Source organism: Pundamilia nyererei, unplaced genomic scaffold (assembly GCF_000239375.1).
Source record: "Pundamilia nyererei isolate P.nyererei 1_Seehausen unplaced genomic scaffold, PunNye1.0 scaffold00033, whole genome shotgun sequence".
Taxonomy (NCBI): Eukaryota; Metazoa; Chordata; class Actinopteri; order Cichliformes; family Cichlidae; genus Pundamilia; species Pundamilia nyererei.
The window spans coordinates 772738-794919 of NW_005187434.1; the positions used below are offsets into that span (position 1 = coordinate 772738).

Below are 22182 nucleotides of genomic sequence, written 5' to 3' on the forward strand. Positions count from 1 at the left end.
TGTGTGTGTGTGTGTGTGTGTGTGTGTGTGTGTGTGTGTGCTTTTTCATTATATGTGCAGAAATTTCTTTATAGCATCATCTGAAGGAGCTTTTTTTCCTTCTTACCCCCACAGAGCCTTTTCTCCAAACCACTGTCTCTCAGAGAGCTTAGAAAGAACTACCTGTTCTTCCTGCTCTTGCCCCTTTTCTGTCACTTTCACCTGTCAAATGTAATGAAAAAAGAGGTAATGGTGATGAGCGCAACGCACCAAAGTAAATTATCACCATCATAAAGTCATTTCCGCCACTGCTTTGACATTTCTGTCATCCAGGCTGTAAATCTTTTCCTCAGAAAGCCCCCCTTGATCTGCGCAGCAGGATGAGAGCAGAACACTTTACCTGGCCTTTGCTGATGATATAAAAGGTGTCTCCTGTGGCCCCTTGTCGAATGACGTACTCGCCATCGGCGTAATGTGTCTGTGGAAGGCAAATGAAAACCGACAGCAGTGTGACCAGTGGAAAAATATCAATAAAACAAAGAAGGGTTCATCCAGAGAGCTTTCTTTGCACTTATAGAGGCACTGCATGTAAACATTCACCTCATCTATTAGCTGGATACACTAGTGTGCTTCACAGTTAAATAACTTCAAGTGTACCTCTTCCATGAGATCCGACATTTTCATGAGGACATCTGCTGGCAGCGACTGGAGGAAGGGAATGCTGCACACAGATACAAACAAAAAGCACTGGATATCATCCGCAATAGCTCATGTAGGTGCATGAGGACAATGAGCAGATACCGTGCTCAGAGGTAAAAGCCTACATGGCCCATCAAAGCAGCTTTTTGGAGCTACTCCGTGTGCATCAGTCTGATTTTCACCTGCTAAGAAGCTCCACTGAATGGGAAAGGCGCTTGAGACCACTCTGCATGATTATGGTCTGGTAGCTCTTGCGATCCACAACCCACAGCCTGCTGTCCGTTCGTGCTGCAGATCAAAACACAGAGACAGAGGAAAACGCTGTGTCAGTGACAGATGAGTGAAAGCACTATCGAGACTCACGCTGCCTGTGATGGATGTGGACGTGCAGCCAGTAAGTAGGCCAGGATTTCATTAGAAATGCTTACCGTGTATCGTAAAAACTAAAAATACTTGTTTTCCTCGCAGAGGTCAGTTGATATCAATCAAATCTAATTTCCTTCAGCCATCATCACCATCTTTCTTTCTAATAGAGCTTGAAAGAGAGTGTCGTTAATTAATAATGACCAGTATTGATTGATTCACTGAACCTTCCTGCAAACGGAAGACGACGTCCCCACCAGACAGTCTAATAAGATCGAGCATCTGATTATTGCGGTGCAGTCCTTGTCTCAGTTCCCTGTTTTTGGATACAAACCAAACTTTGTCGCTTTACCTTTGTATGGCACACGGCGTGCAGCCATTAGTTTTTAATTTAATCTCTTGTACCAGATATGATGGGAAAAAAGGTAATTTCAGGTCAGGAAGGAGATAAATGCAACAGGCCTTAAATGGATTGAAAAAAAGAGGGTACATGGAACAAGGGGGAGCAGCGAGCAGACATCAAATGAGTTTTGTTACCAGAGAGCAGACAAATGTAGAACAGTGAATTGGAAAGGCTGCCTGGTTGCAGGACAAAGAAAGGAGTTTTTAAAAAAGGGGAGGAATGGGATGCTTTTGGGACCAAACAAGACAAAACAGACAGATTTTTCAATTTAAACTAATCCGGCCATTTTCACAGCCTATTTATTTGTGAAACCAGGTCAGACACACGCAGCCACGGCTGAAAAGGTTTTCCCACAGGACTCTGCGATCGGATCCTCAAAGGAAATGATAGCACAGTTTCTGCTTGTAAGAGGGGAAAAAAATCACCACAAAAGCACAGATGAGAGGTTGCAACGCAGCGGTCATTAAATCGAGATCGTTTACAAGAAGATTATTTTTAAATGTTTGCAAGATGCTGAGATGCTGGATTGCAGGGAGGAGATGTGGCGGTCCAGGCAGCCTTGTTAAGCGGCAAAAACCAAGGATGCTTTAAATTCCTCACATCTGATAGAAGGCCATGCAAAGCTGTTGTAAAATCTCAGAGGGTCTTTTGATTTCGAATTCAACAGGCGTCTTTTGTCCGAGGCCACAGCCAGAAATCTTACCGCTTGTGAAATTCGCTTAAACTAGAATTATTTAGATCCTCGCCGAATCAGAGATAATCACAGAGAAATTCTTCAGGTTGACAGCTCTCCTGTGACATCTGCGCGCAATTATAAAATAAAGAAGCCGATGCAAAGCTTTGATATACCTGACACAGAGTAGGTGTGGGTGCAGTTGTAAAGGAGCGCTAGCTCTCCAAACATGTCTTCTGGTTCAACTGTGAGCAGCTTCAGTCCATCTTTCATCATTTCCAGCCTCCCTTCTGCGAATAAACAAACACTGGGTGAAGGACGACGCAGAGAAGTGGGTTTTATGTCAGATAATGTACAGACTGAGAGAGATATACAGCACAAACAACAGAAAGGCAAGGCAACCGGAGATAAACAGCCTCTCCGTCTCCTCAGGCTCAAGCTGACATTTCAACCCAAACTAGAAATGTGTTGCTCCACACGCTGTCACTTTGTTGCGTTTCTATTTGCTTCTATTTATCAGTACAAGAATTTAAATATAAAGATATGATCAAGCTCATCATTTAATCAGTCTGTCCTTAAGCATCTGACATCTCAAGGAAGCCTTAATAAATATCCTCGTGTGTGATTAATGGCGGCCATTGTGAGAGGAAAAAAGGATTTACCTTCCAAAACGTAAGCCTGAGCCCCAGCGGTCCCCTCCTGAATAACATAGCAGCCTTGATTGATAGTGGTGGAATGCATGCAGGCGATGATGGCTCTGATTTCTCCTTCATCAAGGTGCTTCAGCAAGTCGTTTCTCAGAAATGATGCCCGAATCAGCCTCTGGGACCTGAGGACATGAGGAAACGATATCAAATTTGCAGGTGAGGATGAGTTATTAAACAGTGTCAATTGCTTGAGCATCTGACAATGAATAAAAAAAGCATTGGTTCATCATGAGTCATGCAGTCAGCAGTCAGTGAGCCTTGAACATGCATGAATGTAATTTTTCAATCTGAGCAGGTGTAGCTCTGAAGGGAACACTGTGTCCTCTTACTCGTGGCTTTTGTCACAGCTTCTCTGTGAAACCAAGGCAAGAGTCACTGGGTCCAGAGTGAGGGGCTCACAAATCACCGTCTGCCTTCTGGGTCTCTTGTTGTCATCAGTTTGAGCTGAGGTAGAAGCAAAAAAAATAAAGAATAAAAAAAGTCAGGGAAATTTAACAGAACTCTATATCAGTCCTAATAAGCCTTGCAATTATTAGAACAGCACAAAACTGCCTACATGCACTGACTGCAGAGGATCCTGGGAGGGAGACAGTGGTTCTGTAGCGGTCTAGTTCTTCCTGCAGCCGCCGGATGAGTTCATCCTTTGTGTCCAGCTCAAGCTCCAGCTCATCTATCAGCGTGTCCCTCTGGCGAAGCTCCTCAATCTTTAGTTGCAAAGCAAACTGAAGGTCCCGAAGTGTCCCCATCACCTGCAAACACTAGCAGACTTCATCTATGCTTTTTACAAAGAGCCATCCATAGAGTATATACATTCCTACAGCTCCTATGCAGTATGGATCTATCTATAACAAACTTAATCTCTGTCTGATTTTGATCTACACACCTCTTTATTATTTAGCTAATCTATTCAGGTGTAATGGCTTCTACCTGGATAAGAGCATAGATCCACCTGTTTTGGGCTTCTTGTACATTTCCACACCTATACGTGTGTTCATATGTTTATGAGCACATTAATGTTCACTGCAAATGAGTCACAGGTAAGGTATAGCTCCACATTGCAAGCATTAGCTCTAGTCTATTGTTCTGCATCTCTATACATAATTCAAGCCACATTAAGACAAAATAGAAAGAAAGTAGAAATGAAATGCTTGCACAGTAAATGTTAGTGCAAACTTCCTGCTGGGTCCCACACAAAAGTCTTAACAGGAATGAAAACATAAAAATAAGATTGGATTTTCCATGTGACTGTTAGGCGTGGCTGATGCTTTCACGATGATTTTTTCTTTTTTTTTAATCTTTGCTGCTTTTACGCTGTTATGTTTCTAATTGACTGTCTGTTAGCACAGATGAGGCTGTGTCCGCAAACTGTATTAATGCTGTGCGATATTTCACACCATAAACAAACAAATGAACACAAACATCACTTACCACACGCAGCCTGTATGGCGTTATGGGGGTCTCTTTCACCGGCGTGTTTTGGCCTGGTTTGGTTGCAGACTGTTCACTCGACAGGTGCACATCCCGTCTGTAAGTGCCCAGCTGAAGGATGCTCTCCTCTCTTGCTCGCGGCTGGCCGGGGCTGGGCACAGACAGCAGGCAATCACATGACCCACACGGTGGAAACCATGCGGGGAGGGTGAGATGAGAAACGTGTGGACCGGATCCCATCTGGGTCACGGGGTCCTCAGGGTGTTCCTGAGCCTTGGGAGTAGGTGGGGATCCGGCAAAATGTGCAATGCATGTTAATGATTGTATGCCCAACCGATCATGAAGCAGGTTAAAGGCTGGCCGTGTGCACCGATCAAAGAGTTATTCGTTTTCTCTCCATAGCAGATGTGCAGCCATCCTAATATAATTTTACCTTATATCATGTTTTTTATTTTCTCAGTAAAGGCTTGATATGTATTTGATGTAGGTGCATAAAGTAACAAAATAAATGTTACTCTGCAATTGGACGGCAAGTAGTTTTCCGATAACTACAGTTTCAAACTACATGTGATGATGAGTTATGGTAACAACGCTATAATGTTGCAATAATGTGAGGCATTAATAGGAAAATCAGTTATAAGTTACTGTGTTCACCACGATACTAGTAAAAACACGCTAGAGTCATGCAGCCTTAGTCCACTTTATTTAAACACAATTTCCCTGTGTGTTATTTAAACACACAAAAAGGAAAAAAATGTTTTAAAAACGTAATAAATTAGCCCTGGTGTAGCATTGTTGATAATATTACTAATAGCCGCGTTATAAGTCAAAGTTGTAAGCCTTTTTGAGTTTTCCCATCCTCTTTTTTCTTTTTAATATTCAACTGCGGCATAATTAGGAGAAAATAAATGGATTATTGTTTGTTTTTGTTGTTATGACACTTTCCTCCGAAGGCTGGTGTAGCTGCCATGCCACACTCCGGCCAGCGCGCGGCGGTAGTGGGATGCGGGAGAAGAAAATGGGCCGTTGGCAAGCAAAGAATCGCGAGCTGATAAAGTAGCTGTACTCTGAAGCAGCACACTTCGGGAGGCTTTGTTACTTTATCTTTATTGTTGTGTAATTTTTTTGTTTTTTGAAAGCATATTCAAAAATGATCCTCACGGTGAAACCGCTTCAAGGAAAAGAGTGCAGCGTACAGGTGAGTGAAGTACCGCTGCGCTAGCTCACCGCCTCTTGCTAACTGCGATCGCAGCTAGCAGTTTAGCCGAGCCAGCATTGGCATGTCACATGCCGAGCTGCCTTTAGAAAAACGGCTACGCATATGTTTTTTGAAGTAATAAAATAGCCTGTCAGAAATACTGGGATTCAGTGCTACACACTGTAGCCTACACTAGCCGGTTGCATGGGCATTTCTCCTCAGAGTCATTGATGTTATAGTGGCTGGCGTGCTAGCCAAATCCTGGATAAGATGTTGCATACAATCTCGCCTGACAACAGCTGACTAGTAGCATTTGAAGCCGGTCTTTGTGATTTCGGGTAAAGAAAAAAAAGGGGAAGTCCTATCTTAGGAAAACACTTTTTCGTGCAGTAAGACCAATATAGCTGTCAGTTAGCTTAGCCTCAGTCTGTCTCTCACAAAGCTAATTTTTAAAACATTATGAAGCACAAACTGGATTTTTTTTCTAAAATTGTTTAAAAATTCTGTGTTCAGCAGAGAAGTGGTTCCATGCACAACATCTACGCTATTACAGTGATTACAGCCATTTCGTTTAAAATGTTAGCCAGAGTGCACTTTATTTATTTATTTTTTAGAGAAAGGGGCCTCTACAAAGGTCAGTACAAAGCGGGGATGTCACTTATTTATATCCCCTTTCTGTTTTTTGCTGCTGTGTTTTTGGTCACTATCCTGTTGCATAACCCAAAGGCGTTTGAGTGTTAGAGGACAAACTAATGACCGGACATTCTACCAGAAAATCCTGAAGGATAGAGCAGAATTCATGGTTCCATCAATTACACGAACTCTTCCAGGTCTCGAAACAGCAAAGCAGCCCCACCATCACACTACCTCCACTGTGTTTTACACCAGATGTAACACAGAACTCAAACTCTTCAAAAAGTTCAGTTCTTTTGTCGTCAGTCTAAAGAATATTTCCCAAAAAAATTTGGGGATCATCAAGATGCTTTTTGGCAAATGTGAGATAGGCGTGTGTGTGTGTGTGTGTGTTGTTTTGTTTTGTTCAAAATATGCCAAAAAACAAGAAATCAAGAATGGGACAAATACTCTGTTACATTACTGTGTGCTGTGTAATTTAAATGCTGTTCAGCTGCACAGAAAGAAAACAGCTAGCGTCATGCTCTTAAATTACACATGTACTACATGATTGGGTTGTTTATCTTCCAGGTGACTGAAGACGAAAAGGTCTCCACAGTGAAGGAGCTTGTGTCTGAACGTCTCAACATACCAGCAAACCAACAACGGTTACTCTACAAAGGGAAAGCTCTAGCAGGTAGATGTGGCAACAGTGCCACATTTGATGGCACCATTTGTTAATACTTTTCTGCATGCATCATATGTAAATTTTTAATGGCAATACATTATATCACTCTCCCTCAGATGAACACAGACTGAGTGATTACTCTATTGGTCCTGAAGCTAAATTGAATCTGGTAATCCGTCCCGTGGGAGAGAGGACTGCAGCCTCAGGGACAGCAGCACCAGGCGGCGGTGGTAGCTGTAGCAGCACCAGCAGTGGAAGCAGCACACAGGGAGGAGTATGGCAGACCATCTCCACTATACTTGCTAGACACTTTAGTCCGGCAGATGCAGCAAAGGTTCATGAACAGCTTATTAAGGTATATAAATGCAGCATCATCTATCTTTTTTTTTCGTCACACAAGTTGACAGCTGTGCATATTTAATAAATGTAAAATATTAAAGTTGAAAGGGCCAGTTATGGATGATTTATGAACATGTAGTGGTAACAATGAGATACTAATTTAATTTCTGGAAATCTATTATTAATAATTACTACAATATTTGTATAATGCTTTTATCTTTTAATGAGAACAGATTTTACTGTAGAAAGTCGGTGTACTGACAACTCTTGAGTAGGGCTGTGCGATATGACCAAAATCTCATATCCCGATATAAGACATCTATCGTCCGATAACGATATAAATCACAAAATTTTACATTTTCTGTACATTCTGAGAATCGCGGGCAGCTCGACTTGCGTAAAGTGTTTCCAGCTGGGCGTCGTGTACCTGGAGTCGAGTGTTTTAACCAAAGCATGAAACGACACATTTTTAGACATAAGTTGTAACAGCCGCTGTTTTCTTTGTGAGTATTTATTACACGGCGTGCTGCAGGGAAAAGCCTGTTCTAACGTTTGAGTCTAAGGTTTGTTTGTTTTTTAGCACCTGTCAGCTCTTTTTTGCTTCTCATCCTTAAGTACTCTGCGTACTCTTTTACGTGATTAAGTTTCTTTTGAAAAGTCTCAACAGGATCTTGAGCTTTATTGTGAAAGGTTTATGTGGAAGATAAACAAGCGGACACGCAATGGTTTTACCGTCGTTGTTGCTAACAACAACGCATAAAAACAGGCGCTTGTCCGGCCATAGTGTGGTTATATTAAATATAAGAGAAAGAGAGAACTTTAAGAAATTAATATAGCCACTACAGTGACCATCAAAACGATGAAAAAATATTGCCGCAAACAGTTTATTTTGCGACACCACGAAACAAATGATAGCGTAAAATGAAACGATCCGATATATATCCTTATATCCAACAGCCCTACTCTTGAGTTTGTTAGTTGATCAGCTCCTATCCATCCAACTGTGCTCACTAATTAGAAGCTACATTCAGCTGCTCCCTCATTCACGAGGCGTTGCCACAGCAGGTAGCTCTGCATGCCTTCCCAACGCAACCCCAAAGGGATTCATGTCTCCTCCGTTCGCTTGTTAGGCAAATGTGTAAACCACTAAACTATGGAGCCACTAATTATGCTTTGCTAAATAATTAATTGAACAACTCAGACCAGTAGCAGCCAGACATGCGTGTGTGTTTGAAGGGGGGGGGGAGGATGAAGCAAAATCTAGTTTGGCCTTTTGCTGCCAAATTCTGTTGTTATACTGAAATTGTTTAATTATTTGCGTGCAAATAATTTTAACATCATTACAAAACAAACAGTCAAAATTGCAAATTAGCTTACCTCCATTTACGTCTACACTTTTTGGACTTAACAAACTCCTTTTAAAAGCAACAAAAATGTTTCTGAAGGTCATGCTTCCAGTCCTTCATGCATTATTTCTAAGCCAGAACATGTTGTAAATAAATGCACTGAAATGTTTTTAACCTGCTACTTTTCAATATGTTTTTATTTCTTTTTTTACTTTCTTTCTTTTCTCAAGGACTATGAACGTTCCCTTCGACAGCTTAGCCTCGATGACATTGAGCGCTTAGCGGGGAGGTTGCTTCATCCGGAGGGCGAGGGCATGGACACCTCATACATGGACTAAGAATGCATAGCTTGAAGCTGTTTTTTTCCAATTGTTGTTTGAGAGACGCTCAGTGCTTTGACATGCATACGGTGTTCAGAGTGTTAGACTGTGAAAAATACAATGTCATTTTTCTTACAGAGAGCCCCAGGGTGATCATGGATAACACTGACTGTTTATCTCAGCAATAGGGCTTTCTTATCTTGGATGAGAAAACTTGGCCTCTTGAAATTGGCCCTTGTCATTGGTGGCACAGTAACCTCGACCTGATCACATAATATCTGAATACAAAGGAGTCCATTTATGAAGCTGTCTTCACATGATCTCTGGCTGCTACAAATTCCAGGGGACACTAACTTCTAATGGAGGGTATTTATTAGTAATATTTGGGTTGCGTGATGACTGGGTGTTTCCTGTTATAACCATCTGTGCAAAGTTCATACGTGTTTTATTCTGTAACTTACTGATGGCCATTGTATGTAAATAACATGTTTATATATACAGATATTAAAACACAGGGGGAAAAAAAAGCCTATCTTTCCGCTTTTCTTGTGTGCTTTTTAAGTGTCAGAATATATAAATGTATAAGCAGTGTGGTTTGATTTGAGGTTTCACAAGGCGGGACTTTACATATCAGCCAATCAGATGCTAGGAAACCTCGTGACTCAAATTTTTGACCAATTGGATTGACTGAGTAATACGGTTCCGCCTATGTGATCAACTGACGGTCTGTATCTTTATGCTGCTAATTTTGGATGACATTTCGGGTAGAATGAAGGGTTAACGCGTTGTTTTAATACAAACTATGAAGAACAGGAAACTTGGATAGGAAGAAATATATCTTGAACATTGGTGAGGTCAGCATCGGGTACCGTTTCTTTAGCAGCTAAGCGAGTGTAAGCAGTTAGCTAGCTTATCCATTTCACTTCCTCCCTTTACCCAATAGATTTAGCAAGCTATAGTTAGCACATAACATCGAGTGTCTCGGTTTGTGCTGTCACCACCATTTGTTGCACTGTTAGTCAGACCTGGTTTCATCCCAGTAGTTGACAACTCGTAACCAGTGTTTATCTTAAAATGCCACTTCAAACTGGTGCTTAACCTGGGAGGATTGAGCGTGGTGTTACACCCCTCTCATCAGGACCACTTCTCCCTCTGACGAAGCTATACTGCTTTTGTTTTTTTAACTATTTTGAAGTTTGTTTTATCTTTGCTCTGTGTGTGTGTGTGTTTGTGTTTTTAATTTATTCATTAAAAAAAAACAAAAAACAATGTAGAACCGTCTGTTGGAAGGATGGAAACTCTCATTCCCACCATCAACCGGTTGCAGGAGGTCTTTCTAACACTGGGGGCGGAGATCATACAGTTACCTCAGATAGTCGTGGTTGGATCTCAGGTAGGCTAGGACGCATCTAAAGTACTGTGCAAAAGTCTGAGCTACCCATGATTTCGTTATATTTTGTTTCCAAGCAGCCAGGCTGTCTTCTAATTTTTAAAGTAGTCTTGAACAATAGTTCTTCAGGTTTTCTGAAGGTTTATCAAAGTTCTTCTTTGGAGACTGCCTACTTTTTTCACTCCTTTTCAGTCAAGTCCTTGTACCTGAGCATTTTTACAGAAATGTTTTGTTCATTAAGTTCATTTGTTTATTCCCTAACTCAAAGCCTGAGCAATATAGCAGACAACTAACTTACAGAACATGCTTTGAGTTGTATCTTTGGGCATCTTGTTAGTGAAAATATTTTATTCCCATTTCTTTATCTGTGAAAAAGATCCCAAAAGAGCTGAAAACTTTGTATACATAAAAAAAAAATATCTACAGCAGATGAACTGTATCTGAAAGTCATGTCCTTAAGAAATAGGAAAAAAAATCCATCAAAGACCTGACACAGAACCTGAGAGATGCATCTGGTCCTTCAGTTGACTATTCACTAAAGTCTCATCAGGGTTGTCAGTGGAAGAGTGGCTGTCAGGTAACCATTCCTAAGGAAAGGAAACCAGAAGAAAACACTGAGGTATCCCAGATTACAAACTGGACTGAAAATCAATGGCAGCAGGTTTTATCGTGTGATGAATCCGTATTTGAAATGTTTGGTTCAAATCATCTACAGAGATGTCAGGAGGGAGGCACTACAGTGAGTGTCTACTGTAAAACCGTGGAAGATCATTAATAGTGTCTACTGTAAAACCGTGGAAGTTCTATCATGGTTTAGAACTGCATTTTCAGCCAGTGGTCTTATCAAAATTGATTAAATTATGAACACAGAAAAATGCAGTCAGATTTTGATCCTCTATGTAGTGCCATCTGAAAAGCATCTGATTTGCGGTGGCTTCATTTTTCAGGATGATAATGATCCCAGATACACTGCCAATGCAATAAAAGTTTACCTGGATATACAACACACACACAATGGAACACTATCAGGTATGGCGAGGCCAACCCTCAACATAATTGAAGCAGTGTGGTATCCTCTTGACAAAACAAGGCAGACAACATCCGAAGAAGAGGTTTGAATGTCCTTCATGAAGCCTGGAGAACTAATTCTGAAGGCTGCTTAAAGAATCGACAAAAAAGTTTGCCCAAGAGAGCTTGAAGTAAAAAGCTCAATGGTGATGCAGTTTTCTCAAATTTTTATCTATAACATTCCATCATCTGTCATGTATGCTGTAGCTGAAGCTGTAAACTGTGTTCATGTTATTTTTTTTATTATATTCACAATGGCATATCCACACTGCATGAAAACTTTGCAGATGACTGTATCAGGGTTAAACTGGTCTTATCATGTGTCATAACAGAGCAGTGGAAAGAGCTCTGTGTTGGAGAGCCTGGTTGGACGGGATTTCTTGCCTCGAGGATCAGGAATAGTCACAAGACGACCCCTGGTGTTGCAGCTTGTTAATGTCCCCCCATTGCAGGAGAGGCTGAAGATCGAGAACGGTAAACAAACACAAATCTGTCACTGTTATATTCCTTTAAAAAAAACAAAGTCAAGTTTAGGAAGTTAGGGTATGCAGAAGAATGAGGAGAATAGAGTAACAGAAGGTTGTTATTAAAGTGTATACTGCATGCAGTAGTTAACGTGCACCTTTTCTCACTGTTTTTAACTGCTATTCCTTTTATGGTCTTGCTTTGCTAACACTCTCTTTCTTCCTCTTCTCCTTCACTGGCTTTTCAGGAAATGGGATTAAGCAAAATGCCCAAAACAGCTACCCAGGTCTCTCTACACTTGATCTGCATGCACTTGTCTTTGTTTAACTTCTTCATTTCTTTTCTGACATTTTCTTCAGCCTGATCTTTCTGCGTCTAGTATGAACACAAGTGGCTTTGTCTTATATTCAAATTAGCATAATGTCTCTTCAAAGTCTTAGTTTTATCTGTGTTAAAATCCACACTTACTCCTATTTGTTCAGGTGTCAAAGCTGAAGAATGGGGTACATTTCTGCACTGCAAGAATCAGGTTTGTTTATCTTAGGCATTCAAATAATATGTACACTGCTTTGGTTCTGTATTGTGTGCTAGGATTATGTGATGTGTAATTTTCTCACTCTTTTAATAGATCTTCACAGATTTTCAGGAAATTCGTCGGGAAATTGAAGCAGAGACTGAACGAGGTTCAGGCGACAATAAAGTGAGAAGAACACTTTGATGTGCGCTCAGTAATGCTGCAGGTTCAGCTGTTTCCACTGGATTCATTATTTTCTTTCTCTGTTTTTCATATCCAGGGGATCAGTCCTGAGCCCATATATCTGAAGATTTTCTCTCCAAAAGTTCTTAATCTCACTCTGGTTGATTTACCTGGAATTACTAAGGTAGATTCAGCCTCTTGACGGGGATGCTGACTGGATATGATTTATGCAAACACAGTGACGTTAGATAATCATTAATAATGATCGAATGTGTGCTGTTGTTGTCTTAGGTTCCTGTTGGGGACCAGCCAAAGGACATCGAGGCTCAAGTGCAAGAGATGATCTTGTCCTTTATCTCCAATCCAAACTGCCTTATCCTCGCAGTGTCCCCTGCCAACTCTGACTTGGCCACATCTGATGCACTAAAATTGGCTCGTGAGGTTGATACAGATGGTAAGACATTATTTATACAGGGTTTTTTTTTTTCCTCAGAATTTATCTTAATTTTCTCTCTCTCTCTCTGTGCTTACTGCATGACGTGCTTCATTTTTAAATTGTTACATAACATGCTTTCATTTTTAAATTATCAAATGCGTCGAAAGAAGTAATTTCATGCTACTGATATAGCCTGTCTTTACAGTTTAAAAACCTTGCTGACAGGAAAATGAATGTTCATGTGCTCCCTTTGGCTGTGGTGATAAAGAGAATGATTAAATGGGGGAACCGTTCACCCTGAATGATCTGTGAATGTTGTGTTGGTGTCTGTCAGGCCGTCGAACACTGCTGGTGGTCAGTAAGCTGGACCTGATGGATGCAGGAACCGATGCGCTGGAGGTCCTTCTGGGTCGAGTCATTCCAGTCAGGCTTGGGATTATCGGGGTGGTTAACAGGTTTGGAAGAAACAAACTTGCTTGTTGATCTATAATTAAAAGTATTAATATTCTGATTATCTTACTGAACTCGCTGTTTTCTTCTTGTTGTAGGAGCCAGCATGACATAAATACTCAGAAAAGCCTGGAGGACTCAATGAAGGATGAGCAGGCTTTCTTGCAGCGCCACTATCCCTCGCTAGTGTCTCGTGCTGGCTCTCGCTATCTGGCCAAAACTCTCAGCAGGCTGCTCATGCACCACATCCGGGACTGCTTGCCAGACCTCAAAACCCGAGTGACTGTGCTGAGTGCCCAGTACCAGGCAAGACTCAACAGCTACGGACAGCCTGTAGAGGATCACAGTGCCACCCTGCTACAGATAGTCACCAAGTTTGCCAGCGATTATTGCAACACCATAGAGGGAACAGCCAGGCACATACAAACCTCAGAGCTGTGAGTCTGACCACACTCTAGTTGCATCTGGTGGAGCTTTTGTTTTCTGATTTAGTGAAATGCCTTAACTCTTCTTTTTAACACAGCAGTTGTTGCACAAATCTGCATTTTAACTTACTTTGATGAGCGTCCCAAAAGGTTGATTCTGTTCATCTGGACGTTTTCAGTGAGAGAAACGTTTCGTTGCTCACTGAAGTGACTTCTTCAGTCTCAGCTGATTGCTGCAGGTTTCCCCAACCTTTTAAACAGGACATTTGCATAATGACTGAAGCTAGCCCACTAACGAACAATGGCCTATGAGGTCAGTTTCTTGATCATTAATATGAAATTGTTATGAACATTGATCAACAGCCACTGATCAAAGACCATTGGCCAATGACAGCTGATCAATGGCCTTGAGTACTATTCACAGAGAGGTGGGGAATGGCTTCAATCACAGCACTGTAAGCTGGTGAAACGTGAAAAATATACCATTACGCCCCCTCCTCAGCCTTCTTGATATGATGTTCTTCTGCTTCCCTGGCCACTGTATCTGTGGCGATGCTGTTCGCTCTTTGTCGTAGCGTCCTTATGACACACAGTTTGTGCTCCAGTGGGTGATGAGGGTCAAACCTTAAATACTTTACGTTACCCATCAACTTTTAAATGTTCCCCCTTAATGATGGAAATCTCAAAGTCTAAGAAGGCGGTCTTTCTTCATAACCTCCATGGTGATCTTGATGTGTTTCTCCACCGAGTTATTGTGATCAGTGAATTATGGTACGTCCTGAGGTTTGATTTTCAATCAGGTGTCATCCACATACCTGAACCAATGACTTGGGGGTGTTCCAGGGTAGGATAACAGAGCCCCGTTTTCCACTTCTTCCATGTACAAGTTGCCCACAGTGGGTGAAACTGGGGAACCTACGGCACACCCATGTTTCTGCCTGTAGTACTGACACTTGTATTTGAAATAGGTGGAATGAAGACACAGTTCCACAAACAAACACACTTGGTCGGTGCTGAGAGTGGTCCTGCTGCTGAGGTTGGGGTCATCCTGTAATCTCTTATGAACTACCTTCACTGCTTCAGTGACTGGAACACAAGTGAAGAGAAACGTAACACCATATGAGACCATTGTTTCATCTGCCTCCATTATGACATCTCTAAGCTTCTCAACAAAATTCAAAGTGTTCTGGATGTAGCGTTTAGAGCTGCCTATCAACGGGTTGAGGATCAAAGCCAGAAACTTTGAGATGTTATACGTGACTGAGCAGACAATTGGTCTTAAAGGTACACCCTGTTTTTGTATCTTAGGTAAACCATACAGACTTGGTGTAGTTTCCCCTGGGTGTAGCCTGTGGTATGAGGTCTGGTCAGCAGCATTGTCTTAATCTAAGTGCTTCAGACAATCTATCACCCTCTTCCTGTAACCACTACCTGGGTCTTGTTGTAGGGGTTCATAAGTATTTTTGTCAGTGAGCAGTGACAAAATTTTTCACGACAGTCCTTCTGGTTAAGTGAAACCGTGCACCTACCCTTGTCGACAGAAGAATGATTACATTGTTTTCCAGATGAACAGAATCCACTTTTTGGGATTTGCAAACCTGGATGATTGAGACTGCATCGAGACATTTGACGAGTGTCATGAGAGTAATGTCCTCGTGCTAATGTAGGTGTAAACTAAAGTGGTATCAGCATCTTCCGTTGGCACATTCCACTCTGCAGCTTTTACCATTTGATGATTAATTCATTAAAATACATGGGGAGCAAATATTGACCCTTTTTGGTTGACTGCATTTAATCTTGGCACAGCTAACATTGCTGACACGCAGGACTGAGACCCAGCACTGATATCACAACTTTCACCTTTCTCTTCTTTCTGCAGTTGTGGAGGTGCTCGGATCTGTTACATATTCCACGAGACCTTTGGCCGGACATTGCAGTCTATCGACCCCCTGGCGGGCCTGACTGATCTCGATATCCTCACTGCTATCCGTAATGCTACTGTAAGCTTCTTCTCGCTTCTGTTTGTGTAGCTCTACTAAATCCTAATTCTAGTCAAGTCTGGAGCTGGTGTGTATTTGTGTTTGTGTGTATGATATTTGCCCTGCAGGGCCCACGGCCAGCACTTTTTGTGCCCGAGGTGTCCTTTGAGCTGCTGGTGAAGCGGCAAATTAAGCGTCTAGAGGAGCCCAGTCTGCGCTGCGTGGAGCTGGTTCATGAAGAGCTGCAGCGGATCATCCAGCACTGTTCCTCCTTCAGTACACAGGTGGGACCACAGATCATATTGCACTTTACACATGGTTGAATAAAGAAAATAGTGCCGCAGTAATTATTACAGGACCGTGTTAAAAAACAGCGTGTCTTTGCATTTTTAAGGAGCTTCTTCGATTTCCCAAGCTGCACGATTCCATTGTGGAAGTAGTGACTGGATTATTGCGGAAACGCTTGCCGATTACTAATGAAATGGTAATCCACAGCTTAAGCAAGATCATCATTTTTATATTAATTATATTAGTCATCCCACTGGATGCTTTTTTTTTTACTTTCAGGTCCATCATTTAGTAGCAATAGAGCTTGCCTACATCAACACAAAGCATCCAGACTTCACGGATGCGGCGCAGGTCTCCGCATCTGTCAACAGTCAGCAGGTAGTAGTTTGTTTCTCACTGCAGGGACTTTTTTTCTGCTTGGCTAAACAGCAGACACTGTGCTCTTTAAAAGCTAAAGTGTAATTCATAATTAAATATTAAAACCACTTTCAGAGTTTTTAGTGGAATCCCAGCCTAAAAAAACCCGTCTTTTAGCCTCTGAGTTGCTTGTTTTCAGGCAGAGGCTCTTGACGGAGGGAAGCGTTGGAAGAACGAGAAGGTCACGGAAGAAAAGGCTGCAGCTGCAGGCTTTGGGAGCCCCAGCAAAGGCCAGGCCATTAACCTCCTTGACACAGTGAGTAGCGGGATTAGCAGTATGACAAAGCACTGAAGTCATTGCAGATGGTCAGTATTAATATTTTGCTTGGCCCTTCTCTCTGTCAGGCTGTGCCAGTGTCCCGAAAGCTGAGCTCGAGGGAGCAGAGGGACTGTGAGGTCATCCAGTGTCTCATCAAGAGCTACTTCCTCATTGTCCGCAAGAGCATCCAAGACAGGTTTGACTGGCACAAATCCAGAGCACCTCAGGGGACCCTACTTCCCCTTTACATCACGGTCAAAGCTCAGTTGTTGCTATTGATTAGTTCAAATTTGGCACAAACATTCAGTTAGAATAAAGTTGGTCAAAAGTGACATGACCTTACTGAACTCGCAATAATTCATGTGGTAATTATGTTGTCTCTTATAGGACAAAATGATTAATTGAGATCAAAGTTCAGCTTTGCTGTGACAGCATTCTGTAAAACCACTTCTCTGGTTATTATTCAGGAGCTTAAAGGCTTTTATACACTGGACATGTAAAATTTGTTCAAATGTTTTGAGCGTTAAAAATATTTTTTGGGCCGGCAGCATAACTTCGCTGACCAATCAGACCACTGCATTTTCCAGCAAGTGCGCTGTAGGTCCGTGAGTCGTTTGGTACCGGGCCGCGAGAGTTGAGGCTCGGGTGTAAAATTTATGGTTTTTATCGTTAACTCGGTTTCCCTGGGTCTTATGTTACTCTCAGTGTTGTTGGCGCATTTCAGAAGGACGCTGCTAATAAATTTACACAACTACACAGTGGATTCGTGTTTATTATTATATTTACAAAATACCACAGTTTTTGTCTTGGTCATTTTATTTTGTTGTATTTATCTGCAACACCTTAAAGGCTGGTCCGTGAAGATATTGTCTGAAATTAAATTGGTCTGTGGCGCAAAAAATGTTGGGTACCGCTGTGTTAGACGACAAGTTTGGATCCAAAAACTTTGGGAAATTCTTTGTGTTTTCCGAAAGCGCTCCGTGTGGCCTTAACTCTTAGATAAAAGAGTAGATCATATATCTTGGCCATTTCTGAATTGATGATACTGATCAGTGGTTAACCAAATATCTTTAGAGACTTTTACATCAGTAACACAAAAATCTGAAGGCTGTCTGTCTATCTGACCCATTAAAACACTGAGCCTGAACTTTAAATAGTTAACACGCAGCCCTGTCACTGTCCATTTCATACCATCAAACATGACATTGCTAAATCCTCCCTCAAGGTCTGAGAGTACTACTGTGACCACTGTGGTTCCCGCGGAGCTGTATTTTGGTGCAGAAGGAGCTCATGCTGATGGATTTTTGCCTGATGATGCTTAATGCGAGTGCTTGTACGATCTGTGTTCAGAGAGCAGTTTCTGATTTATTCCTTAGGGGAAATGTTCCCTGACTGAAAGTCTGGGTGAAGTGTTCGCTCGTATATAAAATGTTGTCTGCTCCGGTTATATTAAAGTAATGATGCAGTTTAAGTCCATTTACTTGCATTTGCCTGCATGGACTGGTTTTAGCTATGGACAGGGGTGGGCTTGGCTCCAGCAGGCAGCTTAGCCACTCAGTCAAAAGTTCAGAAAAGTGTGTTCAGGCTTCCTGAACGACAGGCGTACAAGTCTAAATGTCAGCTCAGGTGTAACATTTGTAGCTGTGTTTGTTCAGGTGAGACGTATCGTGATGCTCTTCTTCTCCCAACACTTTTAATGTTAGAGCAGTGCTGATATGTATTGGTCAGATGAAAATGTTGTTTTTTAATGAAATCCATCAGATTTTTCCCTCATTTGCATCTTTTCTGCCTGGCCGCAGGGCACCGAGAGCAAGCGTGCCACTGCGTGCGTGTATTAACTTCACAATTAGATGTGCCTGATGGTGCTGTCAGTGTGGCTCAGGGTTAGCAGCTGTTAACCTTTTATCTTATCAGTTGTTACTTAGATAAAAGAGCTGCATTGAAAGAGCAGTCTAACTACATGAACAAAGGCTTCTTATATAATGAGAGCTTTTATTTTTCCTCTAAAAAAGATGAAGGGGTTATATTTACATGTAAACTAGAGGGTGACACATTTAGTGAGGACATTAGATTTAGTCTCTGTGGATATTAACTCATGCACTGTTTTCCCTACTTTTACTTCAATTACTGTAAGGGGATTAAATATATCAGCATTAGCAATAAGAGTTCTTGTTCTGGGTGGGGTTTTTTTGTTTATTTTGTATGTGTCTGTCTTAACTGTGGTGCTCTGTTAGAGAATAAGTGTGCAGATGTTGATTCCTGCAGTGATGTCTGTTCTCATACAGCTGCTACATGCATACAAATCAGTGTTTCTTAATATTAGTTTAGTGAAGTTGTTTCTTTTTTTAAATATGAGATTAAGCACAAAATAAATCAGCAGTAATGATCTGAACAGGGACTCAGCTCTAACTCTGGAGTCCCTCGCCCTAGTTTCTAGTCAGACTACAGCTTTCTTGGTTGGTGGAAGCATGCAAATTCAGAATAGTAGCCCTAGTGTAAATATCATCGATCTGTGTGTCTACAGTGTGCCCAAGACAGTGATGCATTTCCTGGTGAACTACGTGAAAGAAAATCTGCAGAGTGAGCTGGTGGGTCAGCTTTACAAACAGCCACTGCTCCAGGAGCTGCTCATTGAGTCACAGGACACAGCACAGCAGCGGACTGAGGTTGCTCAAATGCTTGAGGTAAAATTGGATGATGCAATTTGTTCTCTGAATGGGTTCTGAACATCGTGGAACAGCTAGTTGTTTTTCTTTTTCTTTTTTTTTCTTTTCTCTGCGGTCTTAATGCCAGCAATTTAACCAGCCTTTCTTTCTTTCTTTCTGTCTTTTTTTCTTTCTTTCTTTCTCAGGCGCTTAAAAAAGCCAATAACATCATCTCTGAGATCCGGGAGACTCATCTTTGGTAGCCAGAGGAATGCAACAACTTCTTTTGTGTCAAAGGAGAGCTCTGAGAGTTTGAGAGTGTATGTGAGTTTTCGGCAGTCTGTGTTAATGTGTGGCAGTACCACTGTTTTCTCACGGACCAGTGACCATAGCACATTCAGATCTACTTTTTTTCCTCTCTAGCGGTTGCACTGAACAGCATACCGGAGCTGTTGCTTTTCACTGTGAATGCTGAGAGAGAGAGAGATCAATCACACTCAGGCTGAAAGTGTTATTTAACAGGTAGAATGTGACAAGCATAGCCGCGAACAAAAATTTCCTGCAATACTTTGTGTGAAAACCTTTGATGGGTCATAAGTTTGTTTTATTTTTTTGTAATGTATGTTGTGTATGGAGTATTTATTTTCTCTGTGTTTATTTTTTTTTTATAAATTTGAAATGTGTTCACACTGCACAGCTCCATGCTTTCAAGGCACGGGCTTCCTCTGAGCCCACTTTAGCAGGTGCTAAAACTATGTTAGATTAGATTTCCTGACTTTAATCTCCTTTGTTGGAGTGCTCAGCAGATATAGAAATAAAGTGAAAATCAAATCAATGCAGACTGCAATGCAACACTAAAGACAGGCTGCAGTCATTTAAAGAAATCACAGGATGACTGCGGATTGTTTTTCCAGCTCCGATGCTAATCAATATCAGGTTTATTTTCCAGTCTCGTTTGCATATGAGCCTATTTTTACTGCCTGCTGTAAACATTCCAGTTTTAGGTGAGCAAACCAAACATGCCCAACATATCCTTCCCTCTGTTTGTGTACGATTTTAGAAGACTGCCACATTGAGCTGGACAGCTTAAGTATAAAGTGTGTATGCACCATAGTGTTAGTCAATTCTTACACTTGAAGTGTGTTTTTATTATTTTTATTTTATTAACCATTAAAAGAGTACGCTTGTTATATTTCAGATCCACATGATAGCACTGAAATTTCCTGTAGCTTCGTTTCCTTCCCCACAAAACCAATTATCCACTTGTTTCCACTGTTAATGCTACAGAGATATAAGCTTGTTCGTATTACTGACCCTTTCCTGCCGCTCAGATAAACTGCCTCCAGGAAAGCGAGACAATTAGAAATGTAGATGAATCCTGCCTGCAGTTGTTTTTTTGTTACATTCCCAACCAGAAACCTCAGTCTTAATTTAACCTGACTCATTTGCCCCTGTGCCAGTCACTGTTTCATTATGTAATATTCATTAATATGTAAAATAATGCATCTCTTCCCGGCTTTCCTCTCCCATTCTCAGGCTCAGATAATAGCCAAAACTAATGTTATCCTAAGAATTAGACTTTTTCAGGAAGACCTGCTTTAAACAGAAAGTTCGCCCCTGATCAACTATACATGTTCTCCTCCTCGGCCTGCAGTGCTGTTTATCTACTGGATTGTTTTGGTATGAAAGAAGACGGCTCCTACATGACACAGGGCAACCAGAGGTAACTCGAGTCAGAGTTTTCAGGGTCCCCGAAGGTGCCTCTCTTCTTTACCTGGCTAAATTGCTACGGTAACTGATGCTGAACACATGACCCGGTCAGGAGCATGATCTGATCAGTTTCCTTTTAGGATCAGGTGGAAGCACAGTGTTTACACTATTTTATTTTCAGTTTGCTTTCAGTGAAAAAAGTTGTTCCTTGCTGAAGGAATATGTTTTGTATATGCAACTTTTTGAAGCCGTACTTTACTAACGCACTGAAGCCCAGCTATAAAGCTGCAGCAGCACAAAGTGTATGTGGCATTGTGACAGGAATTTGCATACATTCGGTTGGTGATGCAGAACGTCTGTGGTCCTAATCTGCTGCTAAGTCTCTTTACACTGCTGGAAATACAGCTAATAGAGTACAAATTAGAAAATGAATTGGTTACATTTGTAGACTATATAATTAATAATTTCACTTTAAGCTGGCGACAAGTGATAGATCACAGATCTTTTATGTACACACCTGTGATGTTTAAGCATATCAGGTTTAAAGTTTATGAGCTCTAACATACAGCTGTCACATTAGAAATAAACAGCAGCACCGAGACCCACCAAATGATAAAATAAGTATATTGGAAGGTACTTCAGGCTGCTCCCTTATTTCCCGAGAGGTCGTCAGAGTGGATGAAACTGTGTGTTTGATTTGGCACCGGGATGCCTTTCCTGACATGACCCTCACATTTTATCCAGGCTTGTGACCCTCGCAGGCTGGGTTCCCAGAATTGAACCGAGGATCTATAGGCGAGTGTGTTTACCACTCAGTGTGATTTTGATGATAATGAGTTCATATGATATATATATATATCGTCATTACTTTCTCCTCTTATTTGCAACATCGTTACCATTATATTTTACTGCTGTATCTGTCTGTCTGTGTTAGGCATGTGACAGACTAGCTAGGGTGTACTCTCCCTCTCATTATATCACAGCTGAGATTGGCTCCAGTGCCCCTGCAAACCTGAACTGGATAAGTAGAAGAAGATGGATGGATGGATATATGTACTAGCACCACGTCAGATAATGTCACTGTCTGGAATATGAGGTGCTGAGTTTATGTATTTTAAGGAAAAAGAGTCAAATGATGCAGTCACTAACTGACGCTGTGATACCCGTTATCACCAGCTGTTTTTAGGGTTTCTTTTTG

At 41.5% G+C, this 22182-nt stretch overlaps 3 protein-coding genes across 7 annotated transcripts in view; 2 read left to right on the plus strand and 1 right to left on the minus strand.

Moving 5' to 3' along the window:
- The window catches only part of prkg1l (protein kinase cGMP-dependent 1, like), a 6733-nt gene extending 2342 nt beyond the window's left edge, over positions 1-4391 (minus strand). Inside the window, exons 1-9 of the mRNA XM_005729392.1 lie at positions 4253-4391; positions 3381-3573; positions 3154-3268; positions 2780-2946; positions 2294-2407; positions 861-966; positions 637-700; positions 380-457; positions 107-201 (exon numbers count right to left, since the gene is read on the minus strand). Of these exons, the coding sequence (XP_005729449.1) occupies positions 107-201; positions 380-457; positions 637-700; positions 861-966; positions 2294-2407; positions 2780-2946; positions 3154-3268; positions 3381-3570 (929 nt within the window). The 5' untranslated portion in view covers positions 3571-3573; positions 4253-4391. The remainder of the gene's footprint in view (positions 1-106; positions 202-379; positions 458-636; positions 701-860; positions 967-2293; positions 2408-2779; positions 2947-3153; positions 3269-3380; positions 3574-4252) is intronic.
- An 845-nt stretch (positions 4392-5236) lies between these two features.
- ubl4a (ubiquitin like 4A) lies at positions 5237-9282 on the plus strand. The gene is made up of 4 exons (XM_005729393.1): positions 5237-5450; positions 6654-6759; positions 6867-7105; positions 8666-9282. The coding sequence occupies exons 1-4, from the start codon at positions 5403-5405 to the stop codon at positions 8771-8773; spliced, it is 501 nt and encodes a 166-aa protein (XP_005729450.1). The 5' UTR covers positions 5237-5402; the 3' UTR covers positions 8774-9282.
- Positions 9283-9439: 157 nt separating this feature from the next.
- LOC102202467 (dynamin-1-like protein) lies at positions 9440-21478 on the plus strand. Of its 5 annotated transcripts, none has more exons than XM_005729394.1 (18): positions 9440-9479; positions 10030-10148; positions 11546-11687; positions 11926-11964; positions 12161-12207; positions 12307-12378; positions 12473-12559; positions 12667-12829; positions 13146-13266; positions 13360-13698; positions 15566-15686; positions 15794-15949; positions 16060-16149; positions 16233-16331; positions 16510-16626; positions 16716-16825; positions 19154-19313; positions 19481-21478. In XM_005729394.1, exons 2-18 carry the CDS (start codon positions 10047-10049, stop codon positions 19535-19537), a joined length of 2022 nt encoding a protein of 673 aa, XP_005729451.1. In that variant the 5' UTR covers positions 9440-9479; positions 10030-10046; the 3' UTR covers positions 19538-21478. The 5 variants fall into 5 exon arrangements, with proteins under 5 accessions (XP_005729451.1, XP_005729455.1, XP_005729452.1 ...); XM_005729395.2 differs by having other exon boundaries at positions 9457-9609; XM_005729396.2 differs by having other exon boundaries at positions 9457-9604.
- Positions 21479-22182: the final 704 nt, after the last annotated feature.